General features: G+C 56.1%; 2 protein-coding genes across 5 annotated transcripts in view; one reads left to right on the top strand and one right to left on the bottom strand.

Moving 5' to 3' along the window:
• CUNH21orf58 (chromosome unknown C21orf58 homolog) overlaps positions 1 to 7,792 on the bottom strand; it is a 20,465-nt gene extending 12,673 nt beyond the window's left edge. The window contains exons 1-6 of the mRNA XM_058427826.1: positions 7,514 to 7,792; positions 6,178 to 6,386; positions 5,377 to 5,437; positions 3,637 to 3,710; positions 2,810 to 2,974; positions 1,559 to 1,784 (exon numbers count right to left, since the gene is read on the bottom strand). Coding sequence (XP_058283809.1) covers positions 1,559 to 1,784; positions 2,810 to 2,974; positions 3,637 to 3,710; positions 5,377 to 5,437; positions 6,178 to 6,386; positions 7,514 to 7,664 — 886 coding nt within the window. The 5' untranslated portion in view covers positions 7,665 to 7,792. The remainder of the gene's footprint in view (positions 1 to 1,558; positions 1,785 to 2,809; positions 2,975 to 3,636; positions 3,711 to 5,376; positions 5,438 to 6,177; positions 6,387 to 7,513) is intronic.
• Positions 7,793 to 12,270: 4,478 nt separating this feature from the next.
• The window catches only part of PCNT (pericentrin), a 118,841-nt gene continuing 117,993 nt past the window's right edge, over positions 12,271 to 13,118 (top strand). For all 4 annotated transcript variants that reach the window (XM_058427624.1, XM_032174550.2, XM_032174549.2 and 1 more), the window contains exon 1: positions 12,271 to 12,438. In XM_058427624.1, the coding sequence (XP_058283607.1) occupies positions 12,385 to 12,438 (54 nt within the window). In that variant the 5' untranslated portion in view covers positions 12,271 to 12,384. The remainder of the gene's footprint in view (positions 12,439 to 13,118) is intronic.

The following is a 13,118-nucleotide window of genomic DNA, read 5'->3' as shown; positions in this document are numbered from 1 at the left end:
GAACCAACCATTCATCCACCCACCCATCCATCCAACCAACCAACCAACCATCCACCCATCGATCCACCCACCCACGCATCCATCCACCCATCCACCCATCCAACCAACCAACCAACCAACCACCCACCCATCCATCCACCCACTCATCCATCCAACCAACCAGCCAACCATCTACCTACACATCCATTCATCCATCCAAGGAGAACTTTAAATGATTAACCCCAGACATTGAATAGATGGTTGAATGGAAAGGTATTTCAGTCTAGGTATCACTTAGGATGTATTATTTTTAATGTTTCCCACATTTCCTGTCTTTAGCAGGGTGGGCTGAGGCCTGGTTCCACTAATTCTGCTTTAATAGGAGTAACCAACACTTGGTATGGTTTTTTTTAATTTTTTTGAGAAAAAGTCTTGCTCTTGTCGCCCAGGCTGAAGTGCAATGGCACAACCTCAGCTCACTGCAACCTCCGCCTCCCGGGTTCTAGCGATTCGCATGCCTCAGCCTCCTGAGTAGCTGGGATTACAGGCGCCTGCCACCACACCCTGCTAATTTTTGTATTTTTAGTACAGACGGGGTTTCACCATGTTGGCCAGGCTGGTCTCGAAATCCTGACCTCGGGACAGCCACCCATCCAACCAACCAACCGTGTCCAGGCAGGGGAAATGCAGCAGCGGTTGGCCACCTTGGCCTCCCAAAGTGCTGGGATTACAGGCATGAGCCACCGTGCCCGGCCTGGTCAGTCTTTCTAATTGTGGCCACTTTAATAGGGATGCAGTGGTGGCTCACTGTGGCTTTAATTTGCACTTCCCTAATGACGGATGGTGTTGAGCATCTGGGGCAGACCCGTGTGTAGGATGGCTGCATCCCAACAGGCGTTCTCAATTCTGTCCCAGTGACCTCTCTATCCCAGCCCCCATAACAACTTGGTTAATTACTGTACTCCATCATATACTGTAGTACATATATAGAACACGTCATAAAAATAAACTTTGCTTTCTTCTCTGAGTAAAAATAAATTATAGCCGAATATTCGAGCATGAAAGCCCCTCTGTTTTATCCTCTTCTAGCTGTGTGAGGCTGCCTGGCCTTGTCCCTTCTTCCTCAGTTCACAGAAAGGACAGCAGAGACCAGGAGTTGGCAAACTTTTGCCAAGGGCTAGATCGTAAACGGCTTCCAAAGCAGGACACACCGTCAGCTCTTGAGTTTGCCATTGCAGCATGAAAGCAGCTACAGACAATGTGGAAACAAATGGGCCTGGCCCAATAAAGCTTTATTTGTGAACACTAAAATTGGCATTTCATATAATTTTCATATGTTGCAAAATATTATTATTTTATTGGCTTTTCCCCAAACATTTAAAAATGTAAAACCATTCTTGGCTTGCAGTTTGCGTGAGAACAGGAGGCAGGCCAGCTCCGGTCTGAAGCTGTGGTTTGCCCACCCCTGGCACAGACCCATGAGGCTTTCTTAGAGCCGCCGTGCCCGTCCTGGCTGATGGGACCTCCTACCTCAGGGCCTCTGAGTCCAGCTGCCAGGAAGCTCATCTTAGGGACCCACAGCCCCTGCTCACCCGCCTGGTGTCACTGAGGCTGAGAGTGAAACCTGCAGGCATAACTGGCCCTGATGGATACACAGTAAGTGTAGATGTGCTTGGGATGAGGAAGATGGGGGGTCCACAGCAACGACCCCCTGTACTCCCTTCTGTCCTGGGAGGAGGTTCCTGGTGCTGGAAGACAGGAAGGCACAGGCTGGGAATATCTAGAACCTGGTGAAGGCCACCCATCTGCAGAGGAGGGTCTGGGGCAGGTCCTTCGGAGGCTCCCCTTCCCTCTGTACCCTCCACCATGTCCTGCTGCCAGGGTCCCCTCCCAAAGGGCAAAAGCCTTCCAGGTCATAGACTCTGCTGCCCTGTCTAGAAATTCCCACCTCAGCCTCTTCTTCTCTTCCACCTTCCCTGCACCCCAGTCACACGAATCCCACCAAAGCCTGACCTCCAGGCCCCCAGCTTCTATCCTACCGCTGGGTGCCTGGTTTCCCTCTGATCCATTTTTTGCTTCAGAAAGTCAGTTGTTTTCTGCTGCTTGCCACCCAGAAGGCTGAACAGCTGTAGGAAGCTCTCAGAAGTGGAGCACTATTTACCTTTAACATTCTGCCCTTGACATTGGGGCCTTAGGCATCTCCTGGGCATGATAAAGTTTTTTTTTTTTTTTTTTTTTTGAGATGGAGTCTTGTAATCTCCTCTTCCTGGGCTCAAGCGATTCTCCTGCCTCAGCCTCCTGAGTAGCTGGGATTACAGGCATGCGCCACCACGCCTGGCTAATTTTTGTATTTTTAGTAGAGACAGGATTTCGCCAAGTTGCCCAGGCTGGTCTCAAACTCCTGACCTCAGGTGATCCGCCCGCCCCGGCCTCCCAAAGTGCTAGGATTAGAGATGTGAGCCACCGCACCCGGCCAGTGATAAAGTTTTGAGGAGTTGACACACTTCCCCAAATTCAGGGCCACCTGCTGAGCTCTCCTGATACTTCTACCCCTGATGCAACATTTAAGGCCAGGGCTGGGGTTTGGGAGACAGAGCTGGGCCCCAGCCTCCCTCTGTGATGAGGGGTAAGCAGTCCGGGGAGGCCCGGACAGTGCCCAGGCAGGCGGCTGGCCCCCTTCAAGGGTGGGCCTTGGGAGGATGGGGGTGACGAGGCAACCTCGCTGCAGGCACAGCGCCTCCCGCCTTCTGTAAAATCTTAATTCTGCACCCCCCTCCCACACTCAGATGTGCTCCTTGCCTTCGCCCTCTTACCGCCTTCGCCCTCTTACCGTAGGCAGGATGATCCTTGGCGGGTCTGGGGCCAGCGGCGATGGGGAGGCAGCGGGTAGGATGCCCGTGGGGGGCAGCTCTGGGGGCAGGGCTGACCCGAGGGCTCCTCTGCTCGGCCTGCTCCAGGCCTGGGCCCGAGAGAGCTCGTCCAGGAGGTGTTGTTCCTGCAAGGCCGATGCAGAGCTGCTGCACACGGGGAGGGGGAGCCCCAATGCCACAGAGGCACCCCCAGCCTCAAGGCCGATGCAGAGCTGCTGCACACGGGGAGGGGGAGCCCCAATGCCACAGAGGCACCCCCAGCCTCAGGCTCAGGCCAGCCTGGGCCAGGTACGAGCGCCTCTCTGGGCAGGATGGCCGTGGCTGGAAGACCCTTCCAGGGGTATGTGCATGAGGGTGGCCTCCTGAAATTGACCCGAGTGTGTCAGCTAGTTTCCAGTTGTTTTCCTTTCCCAGCCAACTGGGTCTGTTCTCTCTTTCAAGCTGGTTCCAGGCCTACTTTTTTCTAGGTCTCCCCCTAGAAAAGCGGCCCCACCTCCCCTGCACCTCTGCCACTCAGATGCATCTTTGGTGAGTGCCGTGGGAGCAAACCTCCAGGCATCCCAGAATTCCAGGTCCTCCTGGAATTGGGCCCCTACTCAACATTTCCAGCCCTGATGGAAACCTGCACCCAGGCAGGTCTCTAAGCTAACAGTGTCCTTGCTGGGGCCTGGCCCTGAGAGTCTGGAAAGGTCTTCCCCAATACTCCCTGACCCGGTGCCTTAAGGCTGAGCAGCTATCTCTGCTACAGTGAGCTCAGCCATGTTCGCTCAGAGGGTGCAGGGCCTACCCGGAGTCTCTGCAGAAGGTCCCTCCTTCTCTTCAGAGCAGTCTGCAGGGCATCGTCTGGCTGGTCCTCATTTCCTAGAGGGAAGCACCTGCTTGCTCACCTAGGAACGTGTAGAGGCTGTCGCTGCAAGCACTCAGACCGGATGGCACTGCACCCATGTCAGAAGGCTCTGCCTCACCCACACTCCCAGGATGGGGGAGGCCTGGGAGACTCCTGGTCTTAGGTTATCCCAGAGAAAGAGGGACCAGTGTTGGGTAAGGAGGGCAAGGGGCAGCATCAGGGGAGGGGTAATCCAGGGAACACAGTGCTGGAGTCTGGCCGATGGTCATCTCATTCCTGGAAGGGAGCCTCAAATCACGCAACCAGGTTCCTCCTGAGTGCATTTCATACAGAGTGCCCTGGGCTCCAGGAGGCCAAGGCCTCTAGGGGGCTGGTTGCAGCCTGACCTTGGCCACCTGGAGCCACCCTCTGGCCCCAAGTGGTCTAGAGTCTGGTCTGATCCCCAAGTATCTGCACATCCCTCAAGTCTGCCCCCCAGTCCAGGCGTGGTGGCTCATGCCTGTAATCTCAACAGTGGGAGGTTGCGCTGGGAGGATTGCTTGATCCCAGGAGGTCGAGGGTGCAGTGAATTGTGATCAGGCCACTGCACTCCAGCCTGGGCGACAGAGCGAAACCAACCCTGTCTCAGGAACAACAACAACAACAACAACAAAATCTGACCAGGCGCAGTGAGTCACACCTGTAATCTCAGCACTTTAGGAGGCCAAGGTGGGTGGATTGCTTCAGGCCGGGAGTTTGAGACGAGCTTGGCCAACATGGCAAAACCCCGTCTCTACTAAAAATACAAAAGTTGGCCAGGCATGGTGGAGCGCACCTGTAATTTCAGCTACTGGGGAGGCTGAGGCACGAGAATTGTTTGAACCTCGGAGGTGGAGGTTGCGGTGATCTGAGATTGCACCACTGCACTCCAGCCTGGGCAATAGAGCGAGACTCCTTCTCAAAAAAAAAAGCAAAAGTCTACGTTCCTTGGAGGAGGGTCTACACTCAAGAGAAGGCTCCCGAAGGTGGGGAGCAGGGTTCTGGTCTCCTTTCCCTTAGGCACAGGGGTCCTGCCCCTCACCCAGCATCACACTGGAGAGGGGCCGTTGGGAACCCTAGCCAGTCCTTAGGGGGTCCCCAAACCCTCTGCCCCAGGCACTGGTAGCCATTCGGTTCCCTCGCACTTGCTCTGCAGTCAGGGGACCTGGTTTGGGATTTTCTCTCTGTATTTGAGACTGGGCTCTGCCCTTGGCAGCAGAGCCCCCACAGCTCACAGCTTGCCCCACGTTCCAAAGAACGAGAAATGCTCCTCCGGCCTCCTCAGCTCCTCCCCGGACGTCCCCGGGTAACAGTGAGGACAGCAGCTCCTCCCCAACCAATGCGCAAGCTCAGGCTCTGGAACCAGAGCAACTGGGTCTGATCTGGGTGTGACCACTGCCAGGGTGAGCAACCTCTCTCTGCCTCCATTTTCTCATCTGCAAAATGGGAACAATGAAAGTGCCCCTTTTTGGGGTTTGCAGACTAAAGGTGATAAGGAATGGGGGTGTCTTCAACTCTGAATGTAAAGGAAAAGCGTTGAGGACAATCTTGCTGGTACCAGGAGTGGGGGGTGATTCCCAGAGTTGCTGTCCCGACCTCCCCCTGGAGCGGCTACACTTGGCGTCTGTCTGTGCTGGTTCCAAGCAGCCCAGGGGCTCTCACCTGGCTCGAGGTGGAGGCCCTCAGGTCCCCCTTCCATGTTCTGCCGTTCTTGCTCCAGCTTCTGTGAGGAAGAGAGACTGTGACAGAGATGCTGGCTCCAGGCAAAGGCCCTGTGTGCTCCAGGAATGACTAAGAGGCTTTCTGAGTGAAAAGAATGGTATGTCAGGAGTAACCCAGCCCCTCCAGGTCCAACAGGCGGGAGACAAGCCCCTCCGATGATCTCCATGAGCTGCCTCTGTAAGCCTGACCTCTAGCGAATTCGTGTGTTCCATCCACAAGCCTAGGGCAGATGCTCTGAGTGGTCCCTTCAGGCAGATTTCTGAAGAGCAACCCTGGGAGAGACCTCACTGGTGAGGCCTCCAGGCTTCCCAGCCAGTGAATGCCTGGATCACCCCCCACCTGAACCCTGAGCTGAGCAGCTACCTACTGGGTGTGTCCAAGGGTGAGTCCCTCTCATGGCAGCCTGTGGGCCAGGATGCAGGGCTGGTGAAAGGTGGGCAGCAGGTCCCTCAGGCAGCGGGAGAGGGAACAATACAGGCAGGGGGCGCAGACGAGCCCCCAGGCACCGAGGCTCCCCGGACCCTGTGCTCAGTGGCCTGCGAGGACAGGCAGGTTGGTCATGGGCCACCCAGACCCTCAGAGAATGTTAAGACTGAGTCTGAGGATGGGTCCACTGGGCTGCCAGCCCCAGGCCCGGCCCTTGGGGCCCTGCATTCTGCACCTGCAGGGCTGTCTCGGAGTCCCTCCAACGCCACAGCCTGGGAGTTATTAAAAACAGGAGCATGCCAGGCTCTGCCTCACCTGTCCCAAGAGCTTCAGCGTCAGTCGGGTCACTTGCTCTGCTACTGATGAGTCCAGCATGGTGGGAGCTGCAGGAGACGACTGTAGGGGCAGGGGAGGCCTTAGCCCACTTCCCTCCCTGGTTCTGTTACTCGCAGGAAAGAACTGCTCAGCAGGAGCCCAAGCACCGGTGTTGCCTGCAGCTCTGGCCTTACCTCCTGGAGACCAGCCTGAGGGAAGAGAAGAGCCCTGTGGGAAGATAGCCACAGCCTCCCTGGACTGCAGTGCCCCAGAAGCCAGCGCTGGGTGCTGTGTGACCGTTGCCAGGCTGCCGGACACAGGGAGGCCCCAGGTTGCCAGGTTTCCACTGTGCGTCCTCAGGCTACCTGTAAACACTCATCCCCAGGTGTGGTCAGTTGGGCTTCATGGGAAGGCAAAAAAGTGGGCAGCAGCTGAGGCAGAGGGGCAGAGCCCTCAGACCTGGGGGAAGGGGACAGTCGTGACCCCCCATGCACCACCAGCCTCAGGACCCAGTCCAGAAGAACCTGCGTGTCAGGGGAGGACGCCCCACCCGTGTACTGCCTCCAGGGTGTTAACGATACCTCCCCTCCTAGGGACCCTCAGAGCAAGCAGGGAAGACAGGGTGGGGAGACACAGGGAGGACAGGGTGAGGAGACTGCCTACCAAGGAGTTCAGGAAATTGCAGGCAGCAGAAGGGGCAGGACAGAGGAGGGGTTGTGACCTGCAGAGGGGCTGGGCTTCAGCAGGACCAGAGGGGGTGCCCAGGGGATGTGTTCCACCTTGGGGCTGGGGGCACTGGGCAGGGAGTCAAGTATGCAGGAAGCTTCGCAGAGGGCGACGCAAAACTGGAGCATGGTCTGCACTTGGTTAGGCATTAAACTTCACGTTGACGAGTTAGTCAATCCCACTAGCAGGCAGACTGACATCTGGGGGATGTCAGCAGCAGGGGCCCAGACCTGTGGACCCAAGGGGCGGAGGTCAGCACCCTCCTCGGTGCAGCTAACCCAGGAACTTGCCTCAGTGGCCAAAATTGCTCTCTTGCCCTCAGTTCTGTAAATGGCCCACGTCCATCAGTATCTATGGTTGTGTGCCTGTCCTGTCTTCCAACCCACATCCATGTGGGGACCCTGGAGCTGGACCAGTGAGTGATAGGGTGAAGGCTGGCCAGCCCGTAGGAGGTCAGGCTCACAGAGGCAGCTCATGGAGATCCTCGGAGGGGCGCACCTCACACCTGCTGACCCTGGAGGGGCTGGGTTACTCCTGATGTAGAGTTCAACTCACCTCACCCTGGAGGCCATCCAACCAGAAATGAAGTCAGCATGAAACCAGGCCTTACCCTCCCTCCATATCTGTGGAGGTTGTGGGCTGGGGTCACATGCCCTGCCTGGTGCCACACATTCCCAGATGGCAGTCAGGGGTCCTCGCTGGTGCTGCTGGACATGAGCAGACTCTGGCCCCATGTTTAAGATCCCAGTGCCATTGCGCATTGGCTCATGCCTGTAATCTCAGTGCTTTGGGAGGCCAAGGCAGAAGGATCACTTGAGCCCACGAGTTGGAGACCAGCCTGCATAACACAGCAAGACCCCACCTCTATAAAAAAAATAATAAAAAAGGGCCAGGCGCGGTGGCTCATGCCTGTAATCCCAGCACTTAGGGAGGCTGAGGCAGGCAGATCATGAGGTCAGGAGTTCAAGACAACCTGGCCAACATGGTGAAACCCCGTCTCTACTAAAAATACAAAAAATTAGCCAGGTGTCATGGTAGGCGCCTGTAATCCCAGCTACTCGGGAGGCTGAGGCAGGAGAATCGCTTGAAATCACAAGGCAGAGGTTGCAGTGACCCAAGACTGCGCCACAGCACTCCAGCCTGGGCAACAAGAGCAAAACCTCCGTCTAGAAAAAATATATATATAAATAAATAAATAAACAAATAAGATAATAAAAGAACCTGGCTCTTGTCTATAGTCATTAAACAGTGACAGTCTTGGGAGACATTTAAACAGCTCTGAGTGTGCACGGAACAAAAACTAGGTTAATTTAGTTAAACAACTCTATAGAGCACCCTTGATATAAGTGACCTCATCTGAGAAAAGGACTCCATCTAATATATATATTTTTTTGAGACGGAGTTTCGCTCGTTGCCCAGGCTGGAGTGCAGTGGTGGTGCCATCTCAGCTCACTGCAACCTCCGCCTCCCGGGTTCAAGTGATTCTCCTGCCTCAGGCTCCTGAGTAGCTGGGACTACAGGTGCACGCCACCACGTCCAGTTAATCTTTGTATTTTTGGTAGAGATGGGGTTTCACCATGTTGGCCAGGCTGGTCTCGAACTCCTGACCTCAAGTGATCTGCCGTCTCGGCCTCCCAAAGTGCTGGGATTACAGGTGTGAGCCATAGCACCTGGTCCCCGATGACTTTTAAATTATAAAATAGGGCCAGGCAGGCGGAGGTTGCAGTGAGCCAAGGTGGCACCACCACTGCACTCCATCCTGGGCAACAAGAGTGAAACTCCACCTCAAAAAAAAAAAAAAAAAGAAAAGGGTATCAGGCCAACAGGGACCAGATGTTTCCTCATCAGTAGATACCGCATCCACCCAGATAAAGACATAAACAAGACACTCTTACTCTCAGTCCTTACCAGAGTACTCTATGGCCATGAAAAGAGCAGACCACCACCAGGTCAAAGCGGCCATTTTACAGTCTTGCTGTCACTTGTGAGAAGCCCTCCGCATCTGCTACTGCAGGCTCTGCCCACATCAGAGATGCTTCCTTGCCAGACAGATTCTCCTTTTCGTTGAACTGGTTAACTTTTTCCCCCTCCTCTTTCTCTTGATGTGAAATGTTACTTTGTTTGATGTGGAATGTTTATAACATTTATATATTGATCAAGTATACTATTATGTATGGTTTGTAATACTGACTGACTTAAGGAGAGACTTGAGCCTGTGTGCCCACAGCTGTGACTGCCAAGTGAATGGGAAGCACTAAGAATTGCCTCCTCGGGATCTCCAGTAGTATACATAACACGCTCCAGAGGGCATGGATTTGTCACTTTTTTTTTTAAATAGGCTTTAAAAGAAGTTTTAGATTAAGAGTAATTGAGAAGATAGTACATGGAGATCCCACATACCACACGTGTGGCTTCCCCTCTTATTAACGTCTTACCTTAGTGTGCTACATTTGTTATATATATATATATTTTTGAGACAGAGTCTTGCTGTGACGCCCAGGCTAGAGTTCAATGGTGCAATCTTGGCTCACTGCAACCTCTGCTTCCCAGTTTCAAGCGATTCTTCTGCCTCAGCCTCTCGAGTAGCTGGGACTACAGGTACCTGCCACCATGCCCAGCTAATTTTTGGGTGAGAGCCAGTGCACCTGGCCCATTTGTTCTGATTAATGAACCAATATTGAGACACAAGTAACTGAAGTCCACATTTTTAGTTTCCTTAGGTTTGCCTCATGTCCCTAATGTGGTATCCATCAGAACACCCCATTACATTGAGTTATGTGTCTTTAGGCTCCTTCTCTTTTTTGATGACCTTGACAGTTTCAGAGTACTGGGGAGATATTTTGAAGAATGTCCCTCAATTAAAATGTGTCTGTTTTCTCCTGGTTAGACTGGGACTGCAGGTTACAGAAAGGAAGCATCTAGGGGTGAAGTGCCACTATCACTCCATCACATCAGGGACACACACTGTCACCTCGACTGTAACTGTGAGGCTGACCTGGGTCACTTGGCTGAGGGGGAGTCTGTCAGTTTTCTCCACAATAAAGTGGCTCTTTCCCTCCTTTTCTTTATTGCACTCTTTGGGAGGAAGTGGCTATGTGTGGTCTACACTTAAGGAGAGGGGAGTTATGTTTCCCTCCTTGAGGGTGAGTATCTACAAAATTTATTTGGGCAGCTTTTTTTTTTTTTGAGTCAGGGTCTCAGTCTGTCACCCAGGTTGGAGGGCAGTGGTTGCTTGGCCTTGACAGCTTTTTAATAGTTTAAAATGAATTGAGGCTGGGCGAGGTTGCTCACGCCTGTAACTCCAGCACTTTGAGAGGCTGAGGCGGGTGGATCACTTGAGCCTAGGAGTTCAAGACCAGCCTGGGCAACACAGTGAGACCCTGTGTCTACTAAAAATACAAAAATTAGCCGGGCATGGTGGTGTGTGCCTGTAATTCCAGCTACTCAGGAGGCTGACATGGAGAATCACCTGAGCCCGGGGAAGTTGAGGCTGCAATGAGCGGTGGTCTCACCACTGCACTCTAGCCTGTGTGACAGACCTCACACTGTCTATAAAAAAGAAAAGAAAAAAGAACTGAAATAAGACCCAAGTCCAACATTAGCAGAACCTCTCTAGAATGCCCACAGAAACGACCCTGGGGTTCTGAGGAACACAGTCTAGGCAAACCTGGGCACATCCCCTCAGTCTCACAGTTGCAAATGTATTGTAACACGTAACAGTTGTGAGATTCAGGCACAGTCTGGGTCTCTGTTCCTGGAAAGTGTGATCCTGTGGGCGTAGCCCCTGCTCGCTTGGCTGTGTTGCCTGCCTGGCCCCTGCTCTAATAAGCCCACTGCCCAGAGTTTGCTCAAACCACCCAATTCCGAGTCTGGGAACCAGGAGACCGCTGGACACCCCGCTCACCACACAGAAACTGTGGCCTGCGTCAGGAGAAGGAAGTTTCTGGCGGTCGAGCTTCCAGGCTTCCTGAGGGAGGTTGCAGTGAGCCGAGATCGCGCCATTGCGCTATAGCCTGGGCGTCGCAGCGAGACTGTCTCAAAAAAAAAAAAGAAAAAAAATTCTGAGTGAGATTCCAGGGCTTCCTCAGGGCCCGTTTAAGTTGTGGTTGCTGAGGAGGCTGCAAGGTGAGCTTGCGTCAGCGAGGAGCCACTCCAGCACGCTCGGGAAGGGCATCGTTACTGCTGCAAACAAGCACACGGCCCTCCACGACGAACCGTTTCCAGGTGAAGGCGCACGAACAGGCCCGGAGGGACCACAAAGAAACCCAGAAACCAGACTTGGACACATGAAATAAGGGGATTAGCTGAAGGAATACTCCACAGGAAAGGACGGCCTGCGCGAGGTCACCCGCCCCGTCTTGGTTTTTTGCTACTTCGCTCCAGTTAGTTTCCCAAGTCCCGCCTAGGCGCGCGCCCGCTGAGAAAACGCCCACCCCGGCGGTCCCGCCGCAGGTCACAGGCGGTGCGGCCCCGGGACTGTGTCCGGGCTTCGGTGTCCAGGGAGCTCCAAGACACGCAAACCTTCCGTGGTTTCCACCTCTGCAAGCTCACGTTCCGCTGAGCTCAAGCTGAGGGACGACCTCTTGCGACGTCGGTTTCCCCCGGGACCAGGAACCCACGGCCCCATTTCTCTTGTCTACTGAAAACTTTTTCTTTTTTTTGAGACCTAAGACATCAGTGAGACACACGGGCAGACACGTGCTCGGCCGGGAAAGGCGGGAGCTCCAAGCGGCGGGGTCTGCAGGTCAAGGCGGTTCGCGGGCTTTCTGACCGCATCGGCCTAGTTCCTCTCTGACGACCGGGACCCCCGGCCGAGGGGGCGCATTCGACGGGCTGGTGGCGTAGGATTTCGTTTCGAGTTCCCAGGGTCCCGGCAAAGGTGAGGGAGCCCTTGCGGATCCCCTGAGATTCACCTCAGCAGCCTCCTCCGTGGTAGGCCTCAACTTCCCGCGGCGGCCTACAGCCAAAGACTAATGCCTGAGCGGCAGAAAACGGCCTGGCCCTGTCCGGATGGTTGCTGAGTGCCGTCCGGCGCCTCCCGCGCGTGCAGGGAGCCCGGCCCGCGGTCCTGGTGGACACAAAGCCCAGGCGCCGCCCGAGCGGGACCAGCAGCGCGAACATTTTGCCGCTCAGCCAGCCTGGCAGGGGCTTTTAAAATCGGCCAATCACAGCGGGCGCCAGGCCTCCGCTATCCGCTTACTGGTCCTCCCGTAGGAGGCGGGTACGTGAGCGCACCAATCTGTGGCCGGCGAGCGTATAGGGCGGGGCTCCGCCCCGGCTGCACCGCCCTGAGCGCGCGTGCGCGAGACCGGGAACGCGGCCCCCTGATTGGCGGCGCGTGTCGGGGGCGGGGCCGCGGCTGCGTGACAGTTGTCGCGGGGGAGGGCGAGCCCCAGCGCGGGGGAGGGAGTGTAAATAGAGCGAAGGCTGCTCTGTGTTAGCCCCGTCACCGCCGGGCGGCCCGCGCGGAGCCTGAGGGAGATGGAAGTTCAGCAAGAGCAGCGGCGCAGAAAGGTGGAGGCCGGGAGGGCGAAGGTAAACATCAGGGGCTTCTTCTCTAGCTGCTCTGGCGTGAAGTCTTAAGGGCGACTCCGGTACCCGCCACCGCCCCCTGCCAGGAGCGGACGCGGTCCGGCGGAAGCCGCCGCGGAGGTCTCGCTTTTTCCCGCCGGCTCCGTTGGAAGCCGCTTCCTGGCTGCCGCCATCTTGAATCCGCCGCTCTCCGCCAGGGCCCGCCCCCCGCCGCGGCAACAGCCAATCAGCGGCCCGGACGCGCGGCGCCTCTCGGGCGGGCCGGGGCGGGGCTGCGCCTGCGTGGGGCGCGGGGGGGGGGGGCTGGGCGCGGGGCACGCCGGGGCGGGGTGTGGCTGCAGGGCGGGGCTACAGGGGCGTGGCGTGGCTGTGCGGAGGGGGTGGGGCGCGGCAGGTGCTGGACCCCAGGCTGGATCTTTCAGTGGCTCCCGCGTCCTCCAGGACCGGGTGGCTTCGGGCGGGCGGCCGGTTTTAGGGTGGCTGCTTGGTCTAGGGCCAGCTTCCGGCGCGGCCGGGGCCGGGGGCGTGGCGCGGGTGGCCTGCAGCGCCTCCCCAGAGTGCGCCTTCGCCCCGTCCATCGGAGATGCTTTCCTCGCGCGTTTCTCGCGGCGTTGCAGTCCCTACTGTGTGAAAGGCCTCCGCGGCGCTCCCGGCCGCCGTCTTCTTCCCGCGCCCTGGGCTCG

Source organism: Hylobates moloch, unplaced genomic scaffold (genome assembly GCF_009828535.3).
Source record: "Hylobates moloch isolate HMO894 unplaced genomic scaffold, HMol_V3 SCAFFOLD_14, whole genome shotgun sequence".
Taxonomy (NCBI): Eukaryota; Metazoa; Chordata; class Mammalia; order Primates; family Hylobatidae; genus Hylobates; species Hylobates moloch.
This window is presented reverse-complemented; position numbering and strand designations above follow the sequence as displayed.